The sequence below is a fragment of the Cannabis sativa genome, chromosome 9 (genome assembly GCF_029168945.1).
Source record: "Cannabis sativa cultivar Pink pepper isolate KNU-18-1 chromosome 9, ASM2916894v1, whole genome shotgun sequence".
NCBI lineage: Eukaryota > Viridiplantae > Streptophyta > Magnoliopsida > Rosales > Cannabaceae > Cannabis > Cannabis sativa.
The window spans coordinates 11,649,012-11,673,884 of NC_083609.1; the positions used below are offsets into that span (position 1 = coordinate 11,649,012).

Genomic DNA, 24,873 nt, shown 5'->3' on the forward strand with positions numbered 1-24,873 from the left:
AGGGAATTCGAAGGTTCGGGAAGAAAGGAAAGTTGAGTCCCAGATTTATTGGTCCATTTGAGATTCTTGAGAAAGTAGGTCAGGTAGCTTATCGGTTGGCTCTACCTCCTGCTTTATCTGGGGTTCATAACGTGTTTCATGTCTCGATGCTTCGGAAATATGTATCTGATACAACTCATATCTTAAGTTATGAAGACATTGAGCTTCAAACCGACCTGTCATATGAAGAACAACCAGTACAGATCTTAGACAGGAAAGAAAAGGTGTTGCGAAACAAGACTATTCCACTAGTCAAAGTGTTGTGGCGGAATAGCAAAGTTGAAGAAGCGACTTGGGAATTAGAGTCGCAGATGCGGGAGTTGTATCCCGAGCTTTTCAGGTAAATTTCGAGGACGAAATTCCTATAAGTGGGGGATAGTTGTAATATCCCAGAAAATAAATAATATTTAAATGGACATATTTTATTAAATATGTAATTACTTGGAAAATGAAGTAGGATTATGATCTTACTTAGATGAATTTTTGAGAAATTATTTAATGAAATACGTTATTTTGGGCCCGGTAATTGTGGAAATTTAGCTATGTGGTTAGCAATGTCACGACATTAAATGAAAGAATTATTTGGAGAATATTCCGGATTAAGTTAGAATTTTATTAGAATGTCGGATTGGGGAATTAGTGAAAATTACCAAAATGCCCCTAGGTTATAATTTAAGTTTAGGTTATTTTGAGGGATAGTTTAGTCATTTTATTTTTGGCAATCCCTTTTCTTTACTTATTTATTTTGTGGCTGCAAAGGAAAAAAAAAAAAAAAAAAAAAAGAAACCCTTATTTAAGAAGTTGCCTTCCAAGGCAAGAAATCACTTTTCTTTTCAAAAAAAAACACAACTCCAAGCTTTTCCTCTTCTTCTCCTTCTGCCGATTGCTGTAGCAGCTGGAACCAGGGAAAAACTCACTTCTTTTTCTTCAAATTCTTGAGCTAATCCTAACCCTAGGAGCTAGCTAAGTGGAGGTAAGGTTTCTACTCTTTTCTTGGTTGATTTTCATGAGTTTAGATTAGGTTTTGGTGAGGGTTTTCATTTAATTCAGAGCTGGGGTATAAACTGAAGATAGGTTAGGTTCTTAGGGTGATTTGGAACTTGTGTGAATAAAGATTGAGGGAGATTAAGGGCTGTGCAACAAAGAGGTGTGAAAAGTGATGTTTTTAATGAAAATTGACAAGTGAGATGTTGATTTTGAGTTACATGATGAATTGTGATTGAATGATATGTTGAATGCATTGTATTTAGTATGTTGAACTGTTCTGGAAGTGCAAATTAGGTATGATTTGGTTTTGGTTCGAGCTGGAGGAGAAAAACCAGAATTGTTACGATGCAGCGACAACCCAGGTCGGCCAAGGTTGGTTCCAACAGCTATCGGAACCGGTCCGGCCGATTACGGACGGGGAACAATTCTCGGGTTTTTCTCTGATCCGTGTTTAGCTCGGGGTTGAACCTAGTACCTGCCTTTGAATAATTTTGAGTTATTTGAATTACTATATTGATGGTGAAGGCTAAGTCTAATCGGTTTAGAATTAGGGTTTTAATCCGGAATATTATGTTAAGGTATTTATTTGTGTTTCTCAATTGTCGTGACATAGGACCGGGATTGCCTAGCTTGTTTTTCCACCCAGGTCGGCCATATTCTTGACTTCTGAATTAAGGTAAGAAAAGTGGTAAGCACCATATGTGGTTAAAAATCAATGAATGAATGGAGGTGATCTTGATTATTATCATGATGTTGATTAAAGCTTATTAAGCCTAGGTTATTACCTAGGGTTGGAAACGGTTATTACCGTTATGAGTAATTACTCTTGAAACCGCGGTTAGGTTTCTTACTTATCGTTTGCGTTATCGGGCAACGATAGTGACATATTCAGCTCGTATGTAACGAGTGGTAAAAGTGGTACTTTATTAAGTACCAGGAATGTATGATATTTAAGGGAATGCTTATTATTATCGAATAGTGAGTAAACATAATGGCATGAGAATAAGTTGATAGTTATTTTCTTTCGATTACTGTTTTGATCACTTTCTTGCTGAGTCTCTGTGACTCACTGGTGCTTTATGGTGCAGGTAAAGGAAAAGCTAAAGTCGAACAACCATGAGTTATGGTCACAGCAGCAATGTACATACCAGCCGCAGGCAGCCCAGTTTACAGGATGCTCTATTTTGATTGTATTTTGGAAAATATAAAGTTTATGTTGTAAAATACTTTGAAACCAGTTTGTAAATATTTTGGAAACAGGGGGACCCCATAAATCATGTTACTTATCTTTTGTTAAATAGTTTAAAGGATGAGTTTTTAACTATCAAAATTTTAATTACCCACACTTTTAGTATAATTACATCTTATATAATTATTGGTATTTTAAATAAAGTGCACACACGTGGCGTCCCTGTTGGACAGGGCGTTACAGAAATTATCCTTATTTGTGTTATTTTCATATTTAAGCTTGATCACCTTTCGCATGTTTCATGATCTCAATTCAAAATCTGAAAAAGTGAGAATGAAGAATGCTAAAATTTGGATAATCTAGGTTTATGTGAAATGAAAGTATTTGCATGACTTATGCGGCAATTTAAATTATTGCTCAATGCTGATTTCATGTGATTCTAATTAAGAGATTAATTAGAGAGCATGTGATTTGTAACCTAGAAGATCTGAGAAGAGCTAGGTTAATTTGTATAATCTGTCATTCACAACAGGAACTGGGATAGTAATTAGACATTAACAACTGGGTAAACATATCAACATGATTCTCTTCCCTATCTTCTCATTTTGATTAATTTCTATTTGTTTACTTAAGCTTCTTGAATTTTTATTCTATTCCAATCTTGAAAAATATTGGTTTTCCAAATAGAATCATAAATTTAGTCTAGTGGTATTCAATCCAATTCCTTGTGGTTCGACCTCACTTGTGTGAGTTTACTACTTGATTACATGCACTTGCATATTGTTCATAATTTTCGTAACAATTGCCACTTTAAGTTTTGACTCTCTCTCACTTGGATTTCTGAGATTTCTAGCCCCTGGTTGTGCTTGCTTCTTTTCATATTTTCTTTATCCTTTGTTGGGCTTAAGTTGAGAGACATAGTGAGAAGATGCATTCTTCTCTTTTTACAGCTTGCTTTCCTTAGCTATATACTGAGAAATAAGGTCACTAACACTCCTTGTTATATTATAAGTGTTGTAGGTTGTCTTGATAAGGCGAAAAGAGACGGAAAGTGCATGAAAAGCTCGATGAGTGATGTAAGAGTCAGGAAGAGGAATATTATGATCTTTCAACTTGTACTGAACATTCGTAATTTTTAAAATAAAATCTCGCACTCCTTTGATTTATCATACTGAATGATTGTTATTTCATCCATAAAATGTCCAACTACAGCGTTTTCACTAGTTTCAAATAGTTTTTCTACTGCTTTGAAAAATTCATTAGCAATTTTGGTGTTTGGCAAATCATCAAAAGATGTTCAGGAATTGAACTTTTCATAGCAATGAGACTAAAATGATTTGAATTTTTCCATTGTGCATGAAGATTTTTTTTAGGCAACAATGCTGATATTAGTAAGATCAGCAGACTTTTCTTCTCGAAGGCATAAGTCCAAATCTATTATGCCTAAAGTAATTTTCACATCTCGTTTCCATGTCTTAAAGTTGGAAGCATTCAAAATTCAGATGAAAACGTTATTATTGTTCGCATAAAAGAGACCAAAAAATTCAAAAATTAAAGCTTGATCAAGCTATATGAGCCAAGCAATTAGAAAATATTGTAGAGTCAACTGGTCATTATAAACTCTCCTTTGGGGTGAGAATATAACACATACATGATCTACCATTAAAACTTGATTAAGCTATATGAGCCAAGCAATTAGAAAATATTGTAGAGTCAACTGATCATTATAAACTTCCATTTGGGGTGATAATATAACACACATGATCTATCTTCATGAAGTTAACAATAAAGAAAAAATGCATATCAATTAAAAATTTATTACCTTTGGGAAAATAAATTTCTTAAATAATATATATTAATTCAAGCCAAAAATAATAATAAATATATACATTTAAATTATTACCTTTGGGAAAATAATTAAAATATACACATTTAATATTAACTCACTTCATGGAATGTGAACTAATATATATAACTACTACATTTGGGTAAGTAATTACACATATAGCCAACCAAAATAAATATTTTCTATAACATATGAAATTTGGTGATAAAATAATCATTAAAAAAATTAATAATTTTCAACCAAATTTCCAAAAGGATATAAATTAACAGCTTGTAATATATTGATAAACAAAAATAAAGTTTCCACCATAACATATTATTTTTGTATCAAACAATCAAGTTTTATAATTTTATAACAACAAATAATGGAAAGATGTGAAAGAAATAATATTGGTGGAGATTACATAGTCAAGATAAATTAAATAAGAGAGTGACTATGTCAAACAGAACGAGAAGAAACTCAAAAAGTTTTCTATGATTTACGGATTTCGAAAAATTATCAAAAATTATTTTTAATAATTTTTTAACTGCATAATTATTATTAAAATAATAATTATTATTAAACGGAGTCAAAAATTATTTAAAAATCATAGAAAATTTAAAAATTAAATTCTAAGCACGTTGGAAAAAAGAAACGTCGAAAATTGACGTAGGAAGTGGCCGCACGCGCCCCCACGCGCCGCTGCCGAGAGTGGGCTTCGCAGGCTGGAGTTCATCTTCTACCTTGGGCGGGTCTGAAAAACGGGTCCCGTGAACCCGGTTCTTACCAGCCGGGTCGAGACGAAAAATCGGCCAAAATCACGATGAAAAGACGCGGTTTGTGATGGGTTTTGTTCGAGACAAAATCTCTTATCAATCTATGGTATTAATTTCGGGTATAAATGACGAAAAGGATGTCGATGGGATTGTGTTCAATCCGAAAACTAAGAACAAACAAAGGAGCCCGATTTTGATTTTGACTCAACCGAATTAAAAATTAAATTATGTAGAAATATTGTAAATTAATCGGTAATGAGATTTGCACTATCAATTTCAGATCATAATCAATAGAATTAAAAAACACAAATTTAATCTCATAAAGAAATATATATATAAACCCTAAAAGTTTAATCTTAAAATTCTCCTAATTTACTCAATAATTTTATACAAGTAATCTATCAAAAGAAAGAGAATTTAATGAGGAATAAAACCCCTAAACTTTCAAGATTGAAAAACAAAAAATTCATCATAAAGTAATAACTGTTATAAATATTAATAATTATGTGGATGTCCAAATCTTTTATTTATTACCATAATTGTAATCAACATTCCTCTTTTCCTTAGTTTCCCTTTTTCTTAGTTTCTTAATATCTCACTCTTGTATTTGTATAAATAGGGATTCACCCCATTGGAATAAACAACTCAGAAATTCTCATTCACTTTCTCTTTCTCTCTTCTTCTTCTTTCTTCTCATTTACTTTATATTATTTTATATTATTTTATAACACGTTATCAGCACGAGTCTCTGCCCAAGCTTCAAGCATGAATCTCTGCCTAAGACCCAATGTAAGTATTTTGTTAAAGTTCTTGAATTGTTTCAAAGTCACGATACACTAAATATATATTTATATATATACTCATCTGACTGAAACAATTTCAAGAATCATTTGGTTTCCTTTTTCTTTTTATCTATATATCTATATATTATATATGTATGTATATATTTTTATATATTTATTATTAATTTCATATATATATTATGTTCTTATCATTCATAATATTTACAATATATGTGTGCCTATGATATGATAGAGAAAATCTATATAAATTATACATATATCCAAAAGATTATGTATTATCGATAAAATATTGCATATATCCTAAAAATTATGCATCATCGATAAAATATTGCATATATCCTGAAGATTATGCATCATCAATAAAATATTGCATATATCCTGAAGATTATGCATCATCGATAAAAAATTGTATATATCCCGAAGATTATGCATCCTCGATAAAATATTGCATATATCCTGATGATTATGCGTCCTCAATAAAATCTTGCATATATCCTGAAGATTATGCAAACGTAATATTCATTATATAGTTGATGGATATATAATGAAAGAGATGAATCCATATTTATATATATGTTCTTGTATTCTTTGAGGACAATAAAAAGTAATCTAATATCGATATAGATTTTGACAAACATTTCCTGAAATAAATGTTTTATATTTGTCAAAAAAAAAATGATTGTATTTATGTGAATACAACTAAAGAATCATTAAAAATGATTATTATTGATGCAATTTTATAGTGGGTTTTGAATATCCAAAAAGAATATTAAGAAAATTGCATTGAAACATCAAAGTATAAGAATAACAATGAGCATGACTAATGTTATTTAAATACATGAGGCATGTATTTATTGTTCATCATTCCCTGCAGAGAATGATACGAATTGAAGTCAATTACTTTTAAAGATTCCTCGTATTAGTCATGTTATATTATACATTGTTATTACTTGCAATGTTGGAAATTATTGAATCTGACATATATTAAAGATTAAATTTTGCATACATCTTGGAGACTATGCAAAAATTGCATTCATATATTCTTTGAAAGATCGTAAAAGAAATTGTTGAATAATTTCTTATATTTTTATGAATGAACAAGTAATAAATTTTTAAGAAATTTATAATAATGTTCTACTTGTTCAACGTCATTCCCCGAAGTGAATGTAATGATTTTAAATAATCAATGACATTATTTACTACTCAAATATTTCCAGAAAAAAGTGGAAACAACCAAAAGATGAGATACCACACACAATCAAAGTGCATGAAATTTATATATCATGTGTGAAATTGAATAATAGTGGTCGCGTACCTGTAGTACGGACATACTTATAATCAAGATAAAAGTATACTTGATTATTGAATAGAATGTGAATTGTACAAATTTATTGTACATTTAGAATATTTAAATATCATTCCCTAAAGAGAATGAATAGACATGAAATTCTATTTCAAAGAATATAGATTTCACATATATTGGTAATGCCAGAAGCAAATTAATATATACATATTTTATTATTTCTTGAAATCAATAGTTTCAAACTATTGTTGGTACATGATATGTAAATATATAGTTACCATATAATTCAGTTTGCATATTCCCAAAAGTGGATATATAATTTACTAATATTTGTTAGTGATCCAATATAATCAAAGTGATAAAGAATCACAAAATGATTAGTTGAAAAGCTTCCTGAAGAAGTCTTACATACAATTGCTACTTTGAGTAGTAAAATGTCTTGTTGTACATTTAAATATATAATATATCAAGTCATGATAATTAGACTGATGAATAGTCTATTAATAAATTAGACGACTTGTTAAAAAGATATCAGGAAAAATGAATGATATGTTATGGTTATATCTATTTGACCATTACAATAACATGATGAAGTTGTCATGTATCTTTTAAATTATACACATCATTGAATTGATGATAGTGATTCCTGAAGAGTGTATATGTTTTGGAGAATAATATAATTATATTATTCGTGTATATAAAAATGAAACTTGTAATGATTATGTTGTAATGAATTTACATTACATTTTGAAAGTTTCATTGAAATACAAATTATAGTGAACCTGAAGTTCATGAATTGAATTATTTTGACATGATCAATCATATGCAATAAATTGTCAAAGAATTTGACTAAATTTTGTTGAAGAACCAGAAGATTCTTCTCATTGTTATTTATAAGGCTCAAAAGAAGAATGTGCATATATTTGCACATAGAAAATATTTAAATTATATTTTTTTAACAATCTTGAGCCATTGTTAGATTTTTATTGCATAGTTTCTTATCGATGTGATAAGATTATATGATCATGCATTTACAAAATGTGTAAATTTATGTATTTCTAATTATACACGTATGACTCATTCTTAGAATTGAATTAAGTTCATAAGGATTGAACTTGAAACTGAAGTTTATTGAACCTGAAGTTCAATGTCATATAGTATATATGAGTTTAAATAAATATTGATTCATTGTGATATACTGAAATCCCTACAGGTATATTAATATTATTAGATATCACAATTTTTAAAAATTCTCTCGATCAGGGGGAGAGAAGCAGTTGGGATCGATGATAATTTTTGAAAAATGATCCTTGCACAAAGTATATAAGAACAATATAGTTCAAAATGATATATACCAACTGCAAATCAATATTATTCAAAGTTGAGATAGAATGAGTTGAAAACGCCTGAAGCGTAAATGAACAATGTAGAAATTATTAATAAATGTTCATTTGATTTGCCCTGAAGTTGTTAAATCTAGAGGTACTCATGGAGATACCTTAATGTTATAAAGTATTAAAATGATAACCGTGATGAAAACGGTACTCGAAAAGACTCCCAAGAGAAGTTAGACATAACACATTTGATCATAATTGAATCCCTGAAGTGATTCTATATAGGTACCTATAAATGATAAACATATTTGAAAAATATGTAATTTAAAGAGATCTCTATAAGTTATGTCAATATGGGAGGAAATTATCATTTATTGAAATTTTTGTCGACAATAAATATTGAATGTTTGCATATGCAATAAACTAACATGAGATAGCAAGGATCATGGTATTAGATTTGTCGAGAATCATCGACATACATTTTGATTTTTGGCCAAAATATTATGACGCAATCCAGGCAAATTTACTCACATAAAGTGAAGTAAGACCTGTAGGGTGTGCAAATAAATATTTCTAATGAGAAATTTGCATATATGTATTTGTACATAATGAATTGTTGTACAAAGTTTGCATAGACATGAGATTGATTGAAGTAAGGCTTAAATATTGAGAAAATATAATCATGATTTGATTATAGCCTGGAATATATTTTATGAGGATTTATAAGCGTCACATAAATGTTGCAACAAAAGGTTATTTATTTGGAGCTCCTAATATAGTGAGAATTTGAAATAAGCCTTATCTAAAAATTCTAGAAGAATTTAATACATGTCTTAAGTGATATAAATTCAAAGTCACGCGCATTATATGACAAAGATCTTTGTATGAAATAAAGACATGTAAGTAAATTATTATTTGAAAAATATCTATGGTTTCTATGCAATATAAATACGTAAATTATACGTTGTGATAGACTCTTGAAGAGTTTTTGATTAATTGAAGAACAAACTTTTATTTCTTTTGTATTTCGAGAAATATTAATGTATAAAGTTTGTTCATTAGTATTGAAGTCCTGAAGTACTTCGTATGTATCAAGAATTATAGATATATGATCATTTGATATGGAAATTAAGATCATAAAACAAGATGGAATAAATATATGGTCTTGGAGTACCATCATTGTCACAAATGAAAATTTGTAGTACCATTAATGTGTTATGTTCATATCTACTTGAAATTTTAAATTTTCGTATGAACAAAGTTGTGTACACACATGAATGATACAATTAGTTGGATAAAGACTAATGTTCCACGAACCCCTCATCTATAATTTAGAAGTCCATGCATACTCTGGAAGAGTTATAGAAAATATATGATCAAAGATTATATATGGTGATATTTTAAAAGTGATAACAATAATCTTATGAGATATATTATCACCAAAAGAATTATGGATCATATGTGCATGAGGGGGAGACATATTCATGTTGCACTCTTTTTCCCTTAGTTCAGGTTTTGTCCCACTGGGTTTTCCTGGCAAGGTTTTTAACGAGGCAACTTGCAAATAATTATGAATATGAAATATGTATTGTACTCTTTTTTTCCTTAGCTCAGATTTTGTCCCACTGGGTTTTTCTGACAAGGTTTTTAAAGAGGCAACTTTAAATCATGTTAACATACTTGCATTTTATGAAACAAGTAAAGAATGTGTGGGAGTGAGATCATTGACATAGCATATTCGGGAAACATATGGATTGCACTCTATAAAGAAGTATCAACACAAACAATTCTCTATGGATAATACTGCTTGCATCGTTCAACTAAAAGGAGGTACATTGAAGGAGATAGAGTTAGAACACATTTCACGAAATTCTTCTTTATACGCTTCAAGAAAATGCATATTGGTGTTCAACATATTCAATCAAGTGTCAATCTTACAAACTTATTCACAAAGTTATTACCAACATCAACATTTGAGAAGACGGCAGACAAGATCGAAATTCGTCGATTAGAAGATCTCCACAAATGTCTAAATGAGGGGGAGGGAGTTAGTTTACACTATACTCTTTTTCCTTTGACCAAGTTTTCAGCAAAATTTTTAATAAGGCAGCTATTATGGACATCCAAGGGGGAGTGTTATAAATATTAATAATTATGTGGATGTCCAAATCTTTTATTTATTACCATAATTGTAATCAACATTCCTCTTTTCCTTAGTTTCCCTTTTTCTTAGTTTCTTAATATCTCACTCTTGTATTTGTATAAATAGGGATTCACCCCATTGGAATAAACAACTCAGAAATTCTCATTCACTTTCTCTTTCTCTCTTCTTCTTCTTTCTTCTCATTTACTTTATATTATTTTATATTATTTTATAACAATAACGAAATTAATATGTAATTGAAGAAAATTAACATATACATATTAATTGTTATATAAATTACAGGTTCTAAATCATATACAATAGGCAATCTGATACCACATGTTAGAAAAATTAATAATAAACTCAAGATCAATTTGTATATAACATTGAACACAATAATAATTAGGTATGCGTACCTGATTAATCTATAGCAATTACCTCAATTTGATCCATATAGCAATTATTTCAATTCGATAGTGCAATACTATCAACTAAGTCTTCCTCTCTAGATCTCTAAATCAGAAGCAGTTTATTTATCTGATCATCAAAGGCTTTATTTAACTAGAAAAGCCCACACTTCTGCTTCACCTAGACTTTACACATAGATGCTAAGCCCATTAACAATTGATCACCAACAATATGGGCTAACACAGCAAAGAACTATTCAATCAACCCAAGTTTTAATAAAAACCAATAAAAGTTAATGCAAGCCCAAATAAAAAATCTAACATATTTAAGATATATATTTAGTAACTTTAAATTTATTGTAAAAATGAATTAGTTGTCCAATTAATCAAATTTAAAAAATAAACTTGAATTGTTAATTTAAATAAAAAAAAATATATAAAATATATGATTATTATACGAAAAATTATATGCTTAATGATCACGTTCAAGAGTAGATTATAATGATATCTTTCTTATGCTTAATGGAATAGTGATGTGATTAGAAATAATTTTTGAAGTTTGAGAAAATAAAGATAAAAAAGTTGAATGACATAAAAAAAAAAAAAAAAAAAAAAGGTAAAAACAAAAGAGGGGTTGATGGAGGAACGAAAGGAGGACAAAGATAGAGAAAAAATAAATAGACCGTAGAAAATAAAGATTAAATAATTTAAACACTGAAACTATCATTTTTTTTTTGTTTAAGCTCACTACAATGGTTATTAAATATCTTTATATATTAAAAGTGCCTATCTAACGGCATTTCTTGGTTTAACAGAATATACTTTAAAAATAAAAGAATATTCTGTTAAATTTAACGATAGGTTTGATCTCCAGTTAACTTTCAAAAATATATAAATAATTAAACCCAAAAAATGAAACAATCTTTTTTTAAACGTTTAAGCCAAATAATTAAATCCAAAAAATTAAACAATCTTTTTTAAAATTTAAGAAAATCATCCTAGCCACATATCTCTCTAACATAACAAACCGTATATCTCCAATGTTTGATATTTTTTTTATTAGTTAAACGTTAACAAATAAATAAAAAATTAACAAATATTAATATTGTTACACGATTAGCTTAACAGATTAGGCTTACACGATTTTTTTTTAAACCCAAAAAGTTAAACAATCTTTTTTTTAAACGTTTAAACCCAATAGTTAAACCCAAAAAATTAAACAATCTTTTTTTAAATTAAAAAAACTACACCAATACCCACCCTAAATTAGAATCATCAATATAAAATTTAAACTCTATATAAAAAAAATCGTTTATAACATAAAATATTTGAATAACAATGTGTATATTATAGGTTTATATACACAATTATGACATTCTTAACAATTAGTTTTATAAAACATATCGTTTATAACATAATTTACAATTAGTCACTAAATTCTTAAACAAAAACCCCTAGAACTTAAAATAAAACTAATATTTACGTGGCTCGCCACGTAATTCTCTTCTAGTATATGTATAAGAGGCAAATAAATACGTTATTAGATTAGGGATGATATTTTCGATATTAAGATAAAAAAATGGTGTGATATGTGTTGGATTAAAATTCTTAATATGGGCTCATATATATATATATATGGAAGAGGTTTCAATAGTTACATTTTTATTGTAACCATCATGGTTACATTTTTTTAAGCCATTGGATTACTATTAAATGGTTGTGATTAATTTGGAAATTAAATAAAAATAAATAATAAATAACTTGTAACCTGAAAGTGACCTAATCATTTATTTCCTTCTAAAATTTTAATTAAGATTAATTATATTTTAAAATTAAATTAATTATAATTATTAATTAATTTTTTGCAATTTATTACTATATAAGGATCTTTTAGCAATTTATTTTTTTATACTTAAATTATTTAAAATTTTATAGCAAAACTTTTTATAATTTAAAATTATACACATATAATTTCATAATTTAAATTTTATTATACTTGTAATCTTAATTTTAAATTATTACACTTAATTATTTAATTTTTTTATTTAAATATTTAAAAAGTAAAAAATGAAATAAGTTGAAGGATTTTTTAGAAAAAAAAATGGCTACACTTGTTATCGATTGATTAGCCTGAGGCCTCATACTTAGTTCATATAATTGTAAGAAAATAATTAAATATCATTTAAAAATAATTAATTATTTGAAAAATTATTATAAGATAATTTTAATTTGTGTCAAAAGAAGTTTAATTTTTGTAAAAAAAAAATAAATTTTATTGTAAATATTATACTTAAATGGCTTAATTATTAAAATAATTCAAGTAAGGATTTAAATATAAATATTAATTGCTAAAAGAGGTCTTATTAAAATATTTAATTAATTATTTTAAGAAAATAGTTAATTATAATTAAATAATTCTAAAAAAGGAATGTCTACTATTTAATTAATTATTTTAAGAAAATAGTTAATTATAATTAATTAAATCTAAAAAAGGAAAGTCTACCTATTAGTAACCTGCTGTTACAGGTTAAAGAAAAATGTAACCATAAGGTTACAATAAAAATGTAACCATTGAAATATATATACATATATATATATATATATTAGTGTATTGCTATTTGAAGTTTGGTCTAAAATAAAGTGATCATTTTAGTAATTGTGGGTCATTGGGTATTAGAGTGTCATGGGCTAAATGTGTAGATAACATAAGCGATATTTCTAATTTATTGAGGAACTAAATTAGAAATACTTAAAATTAATAACCTATGAGGTTACAAATTGGTAGTGGTCGCCAAGAAACAAGAGCAAATTTCTATTCTCATCTTCCCCATAAGAGAGAAAATTAGAAAACCCTAAGTCTTGTTTACCCAAAATCATCACAAAGGTCATCTCTACAAGATGGATTAAGATTATCACTATCTATGGATTAAAGTACACTGCTATTTGGCTTCTTCTCTTTGAATCAAGAAAGGTATTCTATAGATTTATGTTTTTCATACTTATAATAATATGTAATATGTTTATTTATAGCATTAAATCATGATATTATATATTTAATGAGTAATAAAGAATTTTTAACAATATGTAAAAATTCCTATTATTATTGTATGTATTTTACAATGAAACTTTTTATTTTTTTTTTATGAATGGATACAGAATACAGCATTTAATAAAGTCATGATTTTTCTTTTCAAAAAAAAAAAATGAAGTTATGATTTTTATTTTTTTACTTGTGAGGTGCCCCACTTATCTGCCTGCACGTGTCCTATTTGTAAACACATATTTTGCTCAAGAAAAATTAAAACATTTTCCATAACAATGGGAGCAGAAGCAGATCATAGGAAAAAAGATGGAAACTACATACTTTGTTTGATTCTACCCTTTAAAAAGAGACATTCACAAATGTTTTACATGTTAAAAACTTTTGTGTCTGAACTGTGGTCTTTGGTTTTCTTTTTTTTTTGAAAAGAAAAATGGTCTTTGGTTATCATTTATAATATTACTTGTAGTTGTACATAAACTAGTTAGTAATACTAGAAGTTTCTTACAAATCTTTCATCAAACATATTCTAAAATATGAAACTAGTGGTCACATTCTCATCTTGAATGTTCCCCAAGATACTGCCACTTGACCCAGAGAGAAGTAAAATACTTCTAACAAACCATTTGTAGCCTCAAAAGCCCTGAAAAGAACAACATGGTGAAGTTAGGGGCCACGTCTCTCCAAACCCCACATGGCCCTTAGAGCTCCGAGAAAATCTTATCATAGACGTGGAGCCAAAAATGTCCATCACTTTCTTTCTACTCTTTTTCTATAAAAACCCTCTCAGCCCCATCAACTTAAATAACACAACTGAAAATTACAAAGCATTTCTCTTTCTTTTACAAAGCTTTTAACTTTCTATAAACACTACTACTACTACTATTAAACTTTTGTTTAAAGTCTTAAGAGCAAAATGGCTACCATGCAGTCTGTTGTAGCTAGCTCAATTTCATTTGGTGCTTCCAACAACAGAGCAACTCTAGAGTCACCTAAGACCTTGTACAGGAATAACACTCATTTGCCCATGAGAGTTAGATGCATGGCCCAGGTATATATATTTATATGTTAAGACGCAGCTATGTATACATTATATATAAATCTTAACCTGTTTGTTTTTGTGTTTTTAATGATTATAAGGATGGTGAAAAGGAACCCTTACAGCCAATTACAGAGTCAGCACCATCAACACAACCAAAGCCAGCAGCAGCACCTTCTCCTCCAAAGCCAAAGGTATAGCTAGTAATAATCAAGCATTATAAACACAAACACATATTTATATTTATCTAACGGTGTAATTCATTGATTGACAGAAGATGAGTACAAGATTCACAGACGTGTTGGCATTCAGTGGGCCAGCACCAGAGAGAATTAACGGTAGACTCGCTATGGTTGGGTTCGTGGGGGCTATGGTAGTGGAGCTATCGAAGGGTCAGGATGTGTTTTCTCAGATAAGCAACGGTGGAGTGTCTTGGTTTGTGGGAACAAGCATAGTTCTGACACTGGCTTCATTGGTTCCCCTTTTCAAAGGGGTGAGTGTGGAGTCCAAGTCCGGTGGGGTTATGACTTCTGATGCTGAGCTCTTGAATGGAAGGGTTGCCATGTTGGGCTTGGTTGCCTTGGCTCTTACTGAATTCGTCAAGGGTGGAGCCATTGTCTAGTCTCTAAACTCTTTCACCTTTCATTATTTTTTTGTCTAGAAAGAAAAATATGTAAAGTTTCATGTAATACATAAATACATCAAACATTTTTGTCTACAACATCAGTTTGTTGTTTTTCTGTATTTGATTTTCTAAGGAAACAACCAAAATATTCACTTTATTAGCTCTTGCTTTTATAAGACACCAGAACAAGAACAGCCGTACCTCTCAAACTACACTATAATGCAACTGACCATTCAAGCAGCCACGTCCACAAAAAACATTATCGACACCACATATCTATATATATATATATAGTTAATTAGTAATTTTTCCCTCCGAACTTTCACAAATACCAAATCATGTTCCTAACTTTTTTTGCCGTTAATAATTCCCATGAACTATTGAAATTGTTAGATTTAAGGACTTTTGTCTAATTTCATTCAATTATACTGTTTCAGTGATTGTTAATATACTAAATCATGCTCCCCAGACTTTGATATGTACCAAATCATGTCCCTCAAACTTTCATATGTACTAAATCATGCCCCCTAAACTTTCATCCATGTTAGAAATTTTTTACTAAAATTAGACAAAAGTCCTTAAATCTAACAATCTTAATAGTTTAGGGAGAACTTTTAACGGCCAAAAAAATTCAAGTGACATGATTTAGTACATGTCAAAGATCGAGAGGAAAAATTACTAATTAGCCTATATATATTTATATGTACTTGTTTTTTAGTCTATTCCCTTTAATTTTACTCTATCCAACTCAGACTCACGTAATAAATATTAAGAATAAAAATATAACTAGAATAAGAATAACATTCTAATAAATAAAAACAAAAAAATAAATAAAAGTTTTTTTCTTCCCGTTCTATTTTATTTCTTAATTCCAACCAAACATTATCAAAAAGTGTAATATAAACCTCATAAATTATTTGCACATAAACATTATGTAACAAACATTACACACAACGTTTTGTATAAATATGTGTACCAAACGCTTGGTGCGTATCTATAGATTTTACGAACTTAAAAGCTGCCAATATTTAACAACTAACTATATTCCAATACTAATTTGACGATTCCAAGCTGAAAATCAATCTCATATAAATATATATGCCAACATATATTCTATATATTATATGTAACAGAGTAGTATATTAAACTAATGAAACATGTATAACCCAACAGAATCATTTTGTAAATATATTATCAGCATACAAATAAATTGAGGTCTCGGCCAGATTTGACATGTGCATATATATGAATGAACTTTTGTTTGTATAAATTTGACATGACCAAACACGGAACAAATTAAGAGAGAGAGGTAAAATGATTGGGAAGAAAAAGAAGAACAAAATGAATTTGGATTCCTTGTAAATTCACAGACTTTTTATTTGAATTTATATTAATTTTTTATTGATTTTAATAAAATATGGGTTGATTAGATAGTTATTTATTAAGTTTCAATAATTAATTAATTTAGCATTTGTGTGTGTAAAATCTAATTAATTAGAAAAAAAGTATAGACTTTTCTAATTAATTGAAGTTTTTAATAAGTGCATACTCAATCCAACTAGGATAAATCTTCTTTCTAATTCTATAAATATATGAATAATTTTATGGTACATACCCTTATTTTATTCTCATAATATAGGAACATTTTTTTAATCATTGATGTGTATGACTTTTGAGTGTGCACATCAACTAATATAGACTTACATATACCCAATAAAAATATTAAATTTTTAAAATAGTATTGAGCCTAGGAAAAAATTCTTACACGTATAACCTATTATTTATAGGTATCAAATAATATATTTTAAAATAATGCTAAATCAATTAATATTAAACATATTGTATCTTTCTTTTTGTTTGTTATATTTTATTTTTTTTAATTATATAAATACTAATTAATATGTAATTAATTAACTATAACTAAACTAAGAGAAAAAAGTTTATTTTCCTTTTAAAATAGAAATAAATTTATAACATCATACTACTAATAAATTTTATATTTAATAATATGAATAAAAACTGAGATTAAAACAAAATACAACTAATAAGATTAATGAAATAATACAACTATTTTAAATAACAGCTAACAATTAAGAGAATAGCATTATTATTTCAAAATAAGATAACTATTTTTTTAATTCATTCAATTTTTTACTTATGAAATTCTTTTAAATAAATTTTTTTTCACTAAATTCATTTAAAAAAATTAATTGAAAAAAATAACTATCACTATTGTTAAAGCTAAAATAAAATTCTAAAATATGATCTGAAATAAACTATAAGAACACATAGTCATGAACAATACAAAAAACAAAAAATGAGACTAAAAAACTATAGATTGTGTAGTTTTTCATTTCTTTTTAAAATTATCATGTTTTATCTATTGATAAAATCCTGTCAAAGAACTTTGCATTTAAAAAAAAGTTATTAAGACTCTGTCAAAAAAAAATAGTTTCTTTTCTAATTCTTTTATTAAAAAAAACTTTGCATTTAAAAAAAAAAGTCATTAAAACTCTGTCAAAGAAAATAGTTTTTTTTTTCTAATTGCATTCCATATAGGAATGATAGAAGCTCTTAATCTCTTATACCTACCCTATTTTTTTATATATATTTTTCTAATTGAGAGTAAAAGGGAACAAAGTCCTATAGTGTAGTGATTATTATTATTTAAAATTAGCTGTTTGTGAAAAAATTAATGAGTTTTTCATATTTATTTATCCCTACTCAATGTAAATCATCTACACAGGATCTTTAATTATTGAGATTAAAATGATGGTTAAATTTTCATAGCGTATCTATATCGGGGAACATATAGAGCGTTCTATATAATTGAGAGTGTAATTCTAAATTTATAATGGTGCAATAAAAAATTAATAAGTTAGGAAATTTACTTGATAAATTCTAGATCTGCTTATTGGAAGCTCGGTTATATAGGCTCATGATCCCCATACTAGTTTAGTCAATACTGCTTGTAAGACTCAGTTAATTGATTTTAATTAATCAATTATAATTCTAAAATTAGACTATGTCTTATTTATGAATTTTCATTAAGCTAGGGCTTAATTGTGAAGAAAAGAGATTTAAGGGTTTATTTATTAATTAAGAGACTTTATTAAGTCTAATTAATAAATAAATTAAATGGTACGACGACACGAAAATTTTGCTCCTTGTATTTGTGTTTTATCATTTTTTTATGTTACGGGTCATGTTCATGTCTACCATCTAAAATAAATTTCAAAACTCAACATAACACGAACATGACATGATGAAATTAAAATCAACAATTTAGTTTACAACCCGCCAACACATATGCGATTTTGTGGGTTCGACACGACATGAACTTATTCGAGTTGTGTTCTTGTCTGTGTTTTTTAATTTCTTCGTGTCACGTGTCGTGTTCGTGTCAGCGACTTTTAGTAAATTTAAGTCCTCAGCACAACACGAACACGACGCACCAACACTAATTGCCACTCCAACTGTAAAGCATGACGAGCACAAGAAAGTTCAATCCCAATCCAAATGGCACATGTAACATTATTTACAATGCATGATTGGCTACAGTATGTGCTACTTGATTAGCATCCCTACAAATAAAATTCAAACCAATTATACAATCATGTGTAATATTAATTTATTTTAATATGAAATAAAAAAAATGTTTATTAATTTATTTTTGAGTAATTTATGGCGTAAATACTTAAGTTTAACTCTTTATTGTAGATAAATACCAAAGTTTAATTTTTTATGGTAATAATACCTAAGTTATATTTCTAGAACTTTTCTAGTTACATGTCCATTAAGTGTCAAGTTATTATACACGTGTTATTTTTTTTTATTGGTATATTTAAATTAATTTTTAAATAAAAAATAAAATTTAATGATCTAAACTAATTAGGGTCTGCCATGTGGCCATTAACTTAACACTTAATGGCCAGGTACTTAGGGAAGTTCCAGAAATTTAACTTAGGTATGTATTATTACTGTCAAAAATTAAACTTAAATATTTATTTGCAATCGAAAGTTAAACATAGATACTTATACTGCAAATTACTCATTTATTTTAATATGAGTTACTTGATTATATACTTATTTAATATACGTTGATGTATACATATTAATTTATATTTTATTATAAATTATTGTACTTATTAGATTTTTTTTATGAACCAGAAAGTTGTACTGCTAAAAAAATTAATTTTATTATAAAGAAAACAAATCTAAGAAATACATAAAATATAATTTTTAGAAAATAAATTTTAAAAAGAGTCATCAACAAGCTTATTAAAATAAATAATTTTTGAAAGTAACATATTAAAAAAATATCTTTAGAAGAATATAAAAAAAATAAAAAAAATAAAAAAAAACTAATTAGGTAATTAAAGTGTACTAAAAAATAAAATAAAATAACTATTAAATTTAGTTTTTTTTTTTTAAAAAAAAAAAGAAGAAGAATAAGACAATAGTGTAAAGACAAAAAAAAGTGTAAAAATATTATAAGCTAGGTTCTATTATTACTATCATGTTTCTTTAACTTTATTACCATTAAATCAATAATCAAGGGCTAGAAAAGTATTCCTACCATAGGGACAAAATCAAGGTCTCCACTATAGACATTCTCATAAATATATATTGTCTCATTAAATTTTTTGATAAATAAAACTGTTTTGTTTCTGATTTAAATATCTGAGATAAATCAATGTATACTTATTATCATCTTCTAAATTATATACAATTTTTCTAACAGATTCTTTTTCCAATCTTTCATTTAACTTAGACAAAATTTGGGAGACTAGGTTTCTAACTACAAGAGACTCATATACCTCATCTTCTCTTGGATGGATTATCGGTAGATGTAGCTTGAGAGTTTCTATCTTATTATTAATTAGGATGATACTGACACACCAAATTTACCTTCTAAAGGTCCAGCCATAATCCTTCAACATAAGTAACTGTGGTGAGATTCGGATGGCAAAGCATTCACATTATTACACCACAAAACACGTGAATTCCTCGTAGTAGTTACAAGGGTCATATTCCCACCAAAAAAGAACGTGTCGTGGAATAGTCCAAATGTGACATCAGTATCCATAATACAAATATGCTTTTATAATAATAAAAAAAAACCAACAACACAATAGTAACTTCTTATGAAAAAACGGCATATATGTGTGAAAATATCTCTTAATCTTCATCTTCTTCTTTTGGCTGTAACATCTAAATCTTATTTTTGGTTTCTTGAAAATGGAGGTGAAATCTCAAATACAGATTCCGAGAGTAAACCTCGGCAGTCAAGGATTGGAGGTAGGCTTCTTTTTCTTCTTTCTTCTCCAACCCATATTTGTATTAGAAAACCATGAGCAAACCCACATAACTTTAACTCTTAAATTAAGGGTAGCACTAAATCTGTTCCAGATAACTATATATGTAGCATAATCAATTGTACAAGTACATGTATGAAAATGAATACAATTTGTGAATTTGACTGACGTTTATCAAAGTACTGATATAAAGTACTGAATATGATACCTGGCCCTTCATTCATTTAGATGAAAACTTGTAGTTTTCTTGTATATATTAACTTGGCAAAAAGGCTGAAGTTTTATATTGGACTCAGAACAGTGATTTAAGTAAGGTTATAGGGAAAAGTATTACATAAATAGATTTGATTGTTACAAAACAAACAATTGTCATCGATTCAGTCTTTTATTTTTATGGGTATTTTTTTTATATAGGTGTCAGTATTGGGTTTTGGGTGTGGAGGACTGTCTGGAATGTTAAACGCTCCTCTGCCTCATGAAGCCGGATGTAACATTATAAAGGAAGCTTACAATAGAGGTATAACCTTCTTTGATACAGCTGATATTTACGGTAATAAACATCACAACGAGATCATGATTGGCAAGGTACTTTTAGTTTGTTTGTTTTTATTTGAAGGGAATTTCATTATTTAAATATCATCAGTGTTTTGACAGTGATACTTAGCTTAACATAATTTCAGGCTCTAAAGCAGCTCCCAAGAGAGAAAATCCAGTTAGCAACTAAATTTGGTATCATTGTATCAGAGAATTTTCAATTTGGGGTAAAGGGTACCCCTGAATATGTGAGGGAATGCTGTGAAGCTAGTCTAAAGAGACTAGAAGTTGACTACATTGATCTGTATTATCAGCATCGTGTGGATACTTCAGTGCCAATAGAAGATACAGTAAGGAATTAGTACACAAAACAAGACTTCTGATTTTTGTAAATAATATTATCCTAATAGTTATTCAAATGGTAAAAATAAGTCAAAATTTATACTTATCTTACTTTTAGCTATAAATGAAACTTGAAACTTAGCTATATACATTTTATTGGTATTTGTGAGGCTTAACTTAAAGTTGTACTGTTATGATAGATGGGAGAGCTGAAGAAGCTGGTAGAGGAGGGAAAAATCAAGTACATTGGGCTATCAGAGGCTAGTGTTGACACTATAAGAAGAGCTCATAGAATTCATCCCATCACTGCCTTACAAATGGAATACTCTTTATGGTCTCGTGAAATTGAAGACGAAATAATCCCACTTTGCCGGTTTGATTAGAACTTTCACTAGTATAATTCTTAACTTTAGATCATCATCATCATCATAACTCACCATGATTTTGGTTGTTCTTTCCATGCACAGTGAACTTGGCATTGGAATAGTGGCATACAGCCCACTCGGTCATGGGTTCTTTGGAGGGAAAGCAGTTGTAGAGAGCTTGCCTAATGAGAGTCTCTTGGTACTTGACCATAAACAAAAACATAATTATCATAATAACAATTCAAGTTTTCATATTGAGGCATAGAATCATCTTGATGTTCCTTGTACAGGTTGGTCATCCAAGGTTCAAAGACGAAAATTTAGAGAAAAACAAAGTTATATATGCTCGACTCGCTAATTTGGCTGAAAAACATGGCTGCATACCTCCTCAATTAGCTCTAGCATGGCTTCTTCATCAGGGCAAAGACATAGTCCCTATTCCTGGTACATACCATATAATTGTTCTTTTATGTGACAAAGAGGACAAGGCATGTTCGTTAATTTTGAGGAACATTGTTTTTTAGTAACAGTAGTTTGTGATGGTTTTACAGGGACAACTAAAGTCGAAAATCTTGATAAAAATATTGAATCTTTATCAGTGAAGCTTTCAGATGATGATTTGAAAGAAATATGTGATTGTGTACCGGCAGATGAAGTGGCTGGAGAAAGAGAGGTTTCTGCTCTGTCTAAATATGCCTGGAAGTTTGCAAATACTCCTAAGAAAATCTGATGTTCTTTTATCTTAAAAATCTACAGTGTGTTTAGTAGCTTGTGAATTGCTTCATTAAGAATAATAATACATCATGAAAAATATTAGAAAATTATACATATTGTACTGCTAAATTCATTAGTGGCTTTATAGGTGGTATTATGAGTGCCTAAGCAAATTGAAAAGTAAATACTAAACTGAACATTTTGAGCGGGTTTGACCCGAACCCGAGCAACCCGCCCGAACCCGAACTGGTGAACCCGCAAAAAATTTTTTTAAAAAAAGTTTCGGGCGGGTTGGGTTCAACCCGGTACCCTTCGGGTGGGTTGGCGGGTTGAGATTTTAGGGGTACCGGGTTTCGGGTTGAACCCGCGAACTCGCCCGCCAACCCGGTTTATAAATATATTATATATATTTTTTTATTACTATTTTTATATATATAATATGGATTTTAGATTTTTATGGACTATGGATATTGGATATAGATGTATTTTGAAATATTTTAGTTTTCACTTTTATCATGATTCATGAACATGAATATGACGTTTGATTTGAATCTTTGATAAATAAGTTGTTTGTTTGTTGGTTGGATTGATTAATTCATTTTTTCTTCAATAGTAAATACTATGAACAAATTGTTATATTATATATGTTTAATTTAATAAATAAAAAAATAAAAAAAAAATTATTTCAAAAAAAAATTAATTTTTTTTAAAGAGTTGACCGAGTTGACTGAGTTGACCGGGTCAACCCGCCAACCCGCTAAACCCAACCAACCGAAACCCGCCAACCCGTGACCCGTCAACCCACCAACCCGCCAACCCGTGCCCTCTTCGGGTCCGGGTTCGGTTTCAATTTTTCAAACCCGAAACTCGTGAACCCGAAACCCGCCAACCCAAAATCCGATAAACCCACCCGATGTTCAGCCCTATTTAGTATTGTACAATGATTCTAATTCATTAAATATTAAAGAATTTGATGGAGAACGAATTAGATCAAAGCCAAATAGTTAATCTCAATTAAATTAAGAAGAAATCCAATATTTTTTAAAGATCTAAACCTCTGAATGCGCATTTCAAAAAAAATATATATATCATTTTTGAATTTGAATATTGAAATATTTAGATGGTTTATTATTTTTTTTTTTTTTGGAATTACTCCATATACTATTTTTTTAAGTTTTTTTTTTTTTTTAATTTACGATTTGAGTTTTTAAAATGGTTGCAGCGCTAGTTGCAATAGGAATTTCTACACGATTTTTTGTTGCAATTTAGGTTGCAGCGCTAGTTGCAATAGGAGTTTCTATGTAGAATTCCGTAAACATGTAAAAAAAACTGTTTTTGAGTGTAAAAATGAAAAAACTCATTTTTTTTTTTCATGTATGAATGTATTTTCCAATATTAACAACTAGGAAATATAGTCACTCTTCGTGCAACTAATTTAATTTTTTTTAGTATGATAATAAAAATATAATTCTAATATATAGTGATAATAAAATTATATCATCTAATTCTATATTATTAATTTTTATTAAAAAGTTTAAAATTTATACAATTAATGTATTAATATATACTAAGTTGATGTTACGCACGTATAATTAGTTTTTTGGGGCTTTTTTATTTTTACACTTCAAAACAGTTTTTTTTGCATTTTTACAGAATTCTACATAGAAACCCCTATTGCAACTAGCACTGCAACCTAAATTGCAACAAAAAATCGTATAGAAACTCCTATTGCAACTAGCGCTGCAACCACTTTAGAAACCCAAACTGTAAATTTAAAAAAAAAAAAAAAAAGGTTAAAAAAATAGTATATGGGGTAATTTTCCTAATTTTTTTTAATTAGGTTTAATTAGGTGATGTTAAGTGTAATATATGTATGTTTAATTATTTTAAATAAATAATATATTTTTTTAATTTTTAATATGAGATTTTAGATTTTGATTTTTGATTTTTAACTTTTGCGGCAACATTAGTGTATATATGCCTCCTATCAATAATTAGTATTTCATATAATTATGATGTATCAAGTTTGACTTGCCTTACAAATATAGTTTGATTTAAAATACTTTCGATTTTCACATTAGAAAATAATT

The 24,873-nt window shown here is 28.4% G+C and overlaps 2 protein-coding genes across 3 annotated transcripts; both read left to right on the top strand.

The window, feature by feature from the left end:
- The first annotated feature begins 14,636 nt into the window (after positions 1–14,636).
- Positions 14,637–15,606, top strand: LOC115722853 (early light-induced protein 1, chloroplastic). 2 transcript variants are annotated; one of them, XM_030652190.2, is made up of 3 exons: positions 14,637–14,897; positions 14,987–15,079; positions 15,163–15,606. In XM_030652190.2, the coding sequence occupies exons 1-3, from the start codon at positions 14,763–14,765 to the stop codon at positions 15,505–15,507; spliced, it is 573 nt and encodes a 190-aa protein (XP_030508050.2). In that variant the 5' UTR covers positions 14,637–14,762; the 3' UTR covers positions 15,508–15,606. The 2 variants fall into 2 exon arrangements, with proteins under 2 accessions (XP_030508050.2, XP_030508049.2); XM_030652189.2 differs by having other exon boundaries at positions 14,639–14,897; positions 15,160–15,606.
- A 5,007-nt stretch (positions 15,607–20,613) lies between these two features.
- On the top strand, positions 20,614–22,916 carry LOC115722852 (perakine reductase). Its single transcript, XM_030652187.2, has 7 exons — positions 20,614–20,811; positions 21,243–21,413; positions 21,509–21,712; positions 21,905–22,077; positions 22,172–22,268; positions 22,360–22,513; positions 22,621–22,916. The coding sequence occupies exons 1-7, from the start codon at positions 20,752–20,754 to the stop codon at positions 22,797–22,799; spliced, it is 1,038 nt and encodes a 345-aa protein (XP_030508047.2). The 5' UTR covers positions 20,614–20,751; the 3' UTR covers positions 22,800–22,916.
- Positions 22,917–24,873: the final 1,957 nt, after the last annotated feature.

What these genes read in the sequence shown, in the direction of transcription:
- LOC115722853 (XM_030652189.2), top strand. Translation starts at nt 14,763, where the DNA reads ATGGCTACCATGCAGTCTGTTGTAGCTAGCTCAATTTCATTTGGTGCT. An exon ending in GAGTTAGATGCATGGCCCAG is followed by an intron (nt 14,898 to 14,986) that starts GTATATATATTT and finishes AATGATTATAAG; the next exon opens with GATGGTGAAAAGGAACCCTT. An exon ending in CTTCTCCTCCAAAGCCAAAG is followed by an intron (nt 15,080 to 15,159) that starts GTATAGCTAGTA and finishes ATTGATTGACAG; the next exon opens with AAGATGAGTACAAGATTCAC.
- LOC115722852 (XM_030652187.2), top strand. Translation starts at nt 20,752, where the DNA reads ATGGAGGTGAAATCTCAAATACAGATTCCGAGAGTAAACCTCGGCAGT. An exon ending in GAAATAATCCCACTTTGCCG is followed by an intron (nt 22,078 to 22,171) that starts GTTTGATTAGAA and finishes TTCCATGCACAG; the next exon opens with TGAACTTGGCATTGGAATAG. An exon ending in TGCCTAATGAGAGTCTCTTG is followed by an intron (nt 22,269 to 22,359) that starts GTACTTGACCAT and finishes TTCCTTGTACAG; the next exon opens with GTTGGTCATCCAAGGTTCAA.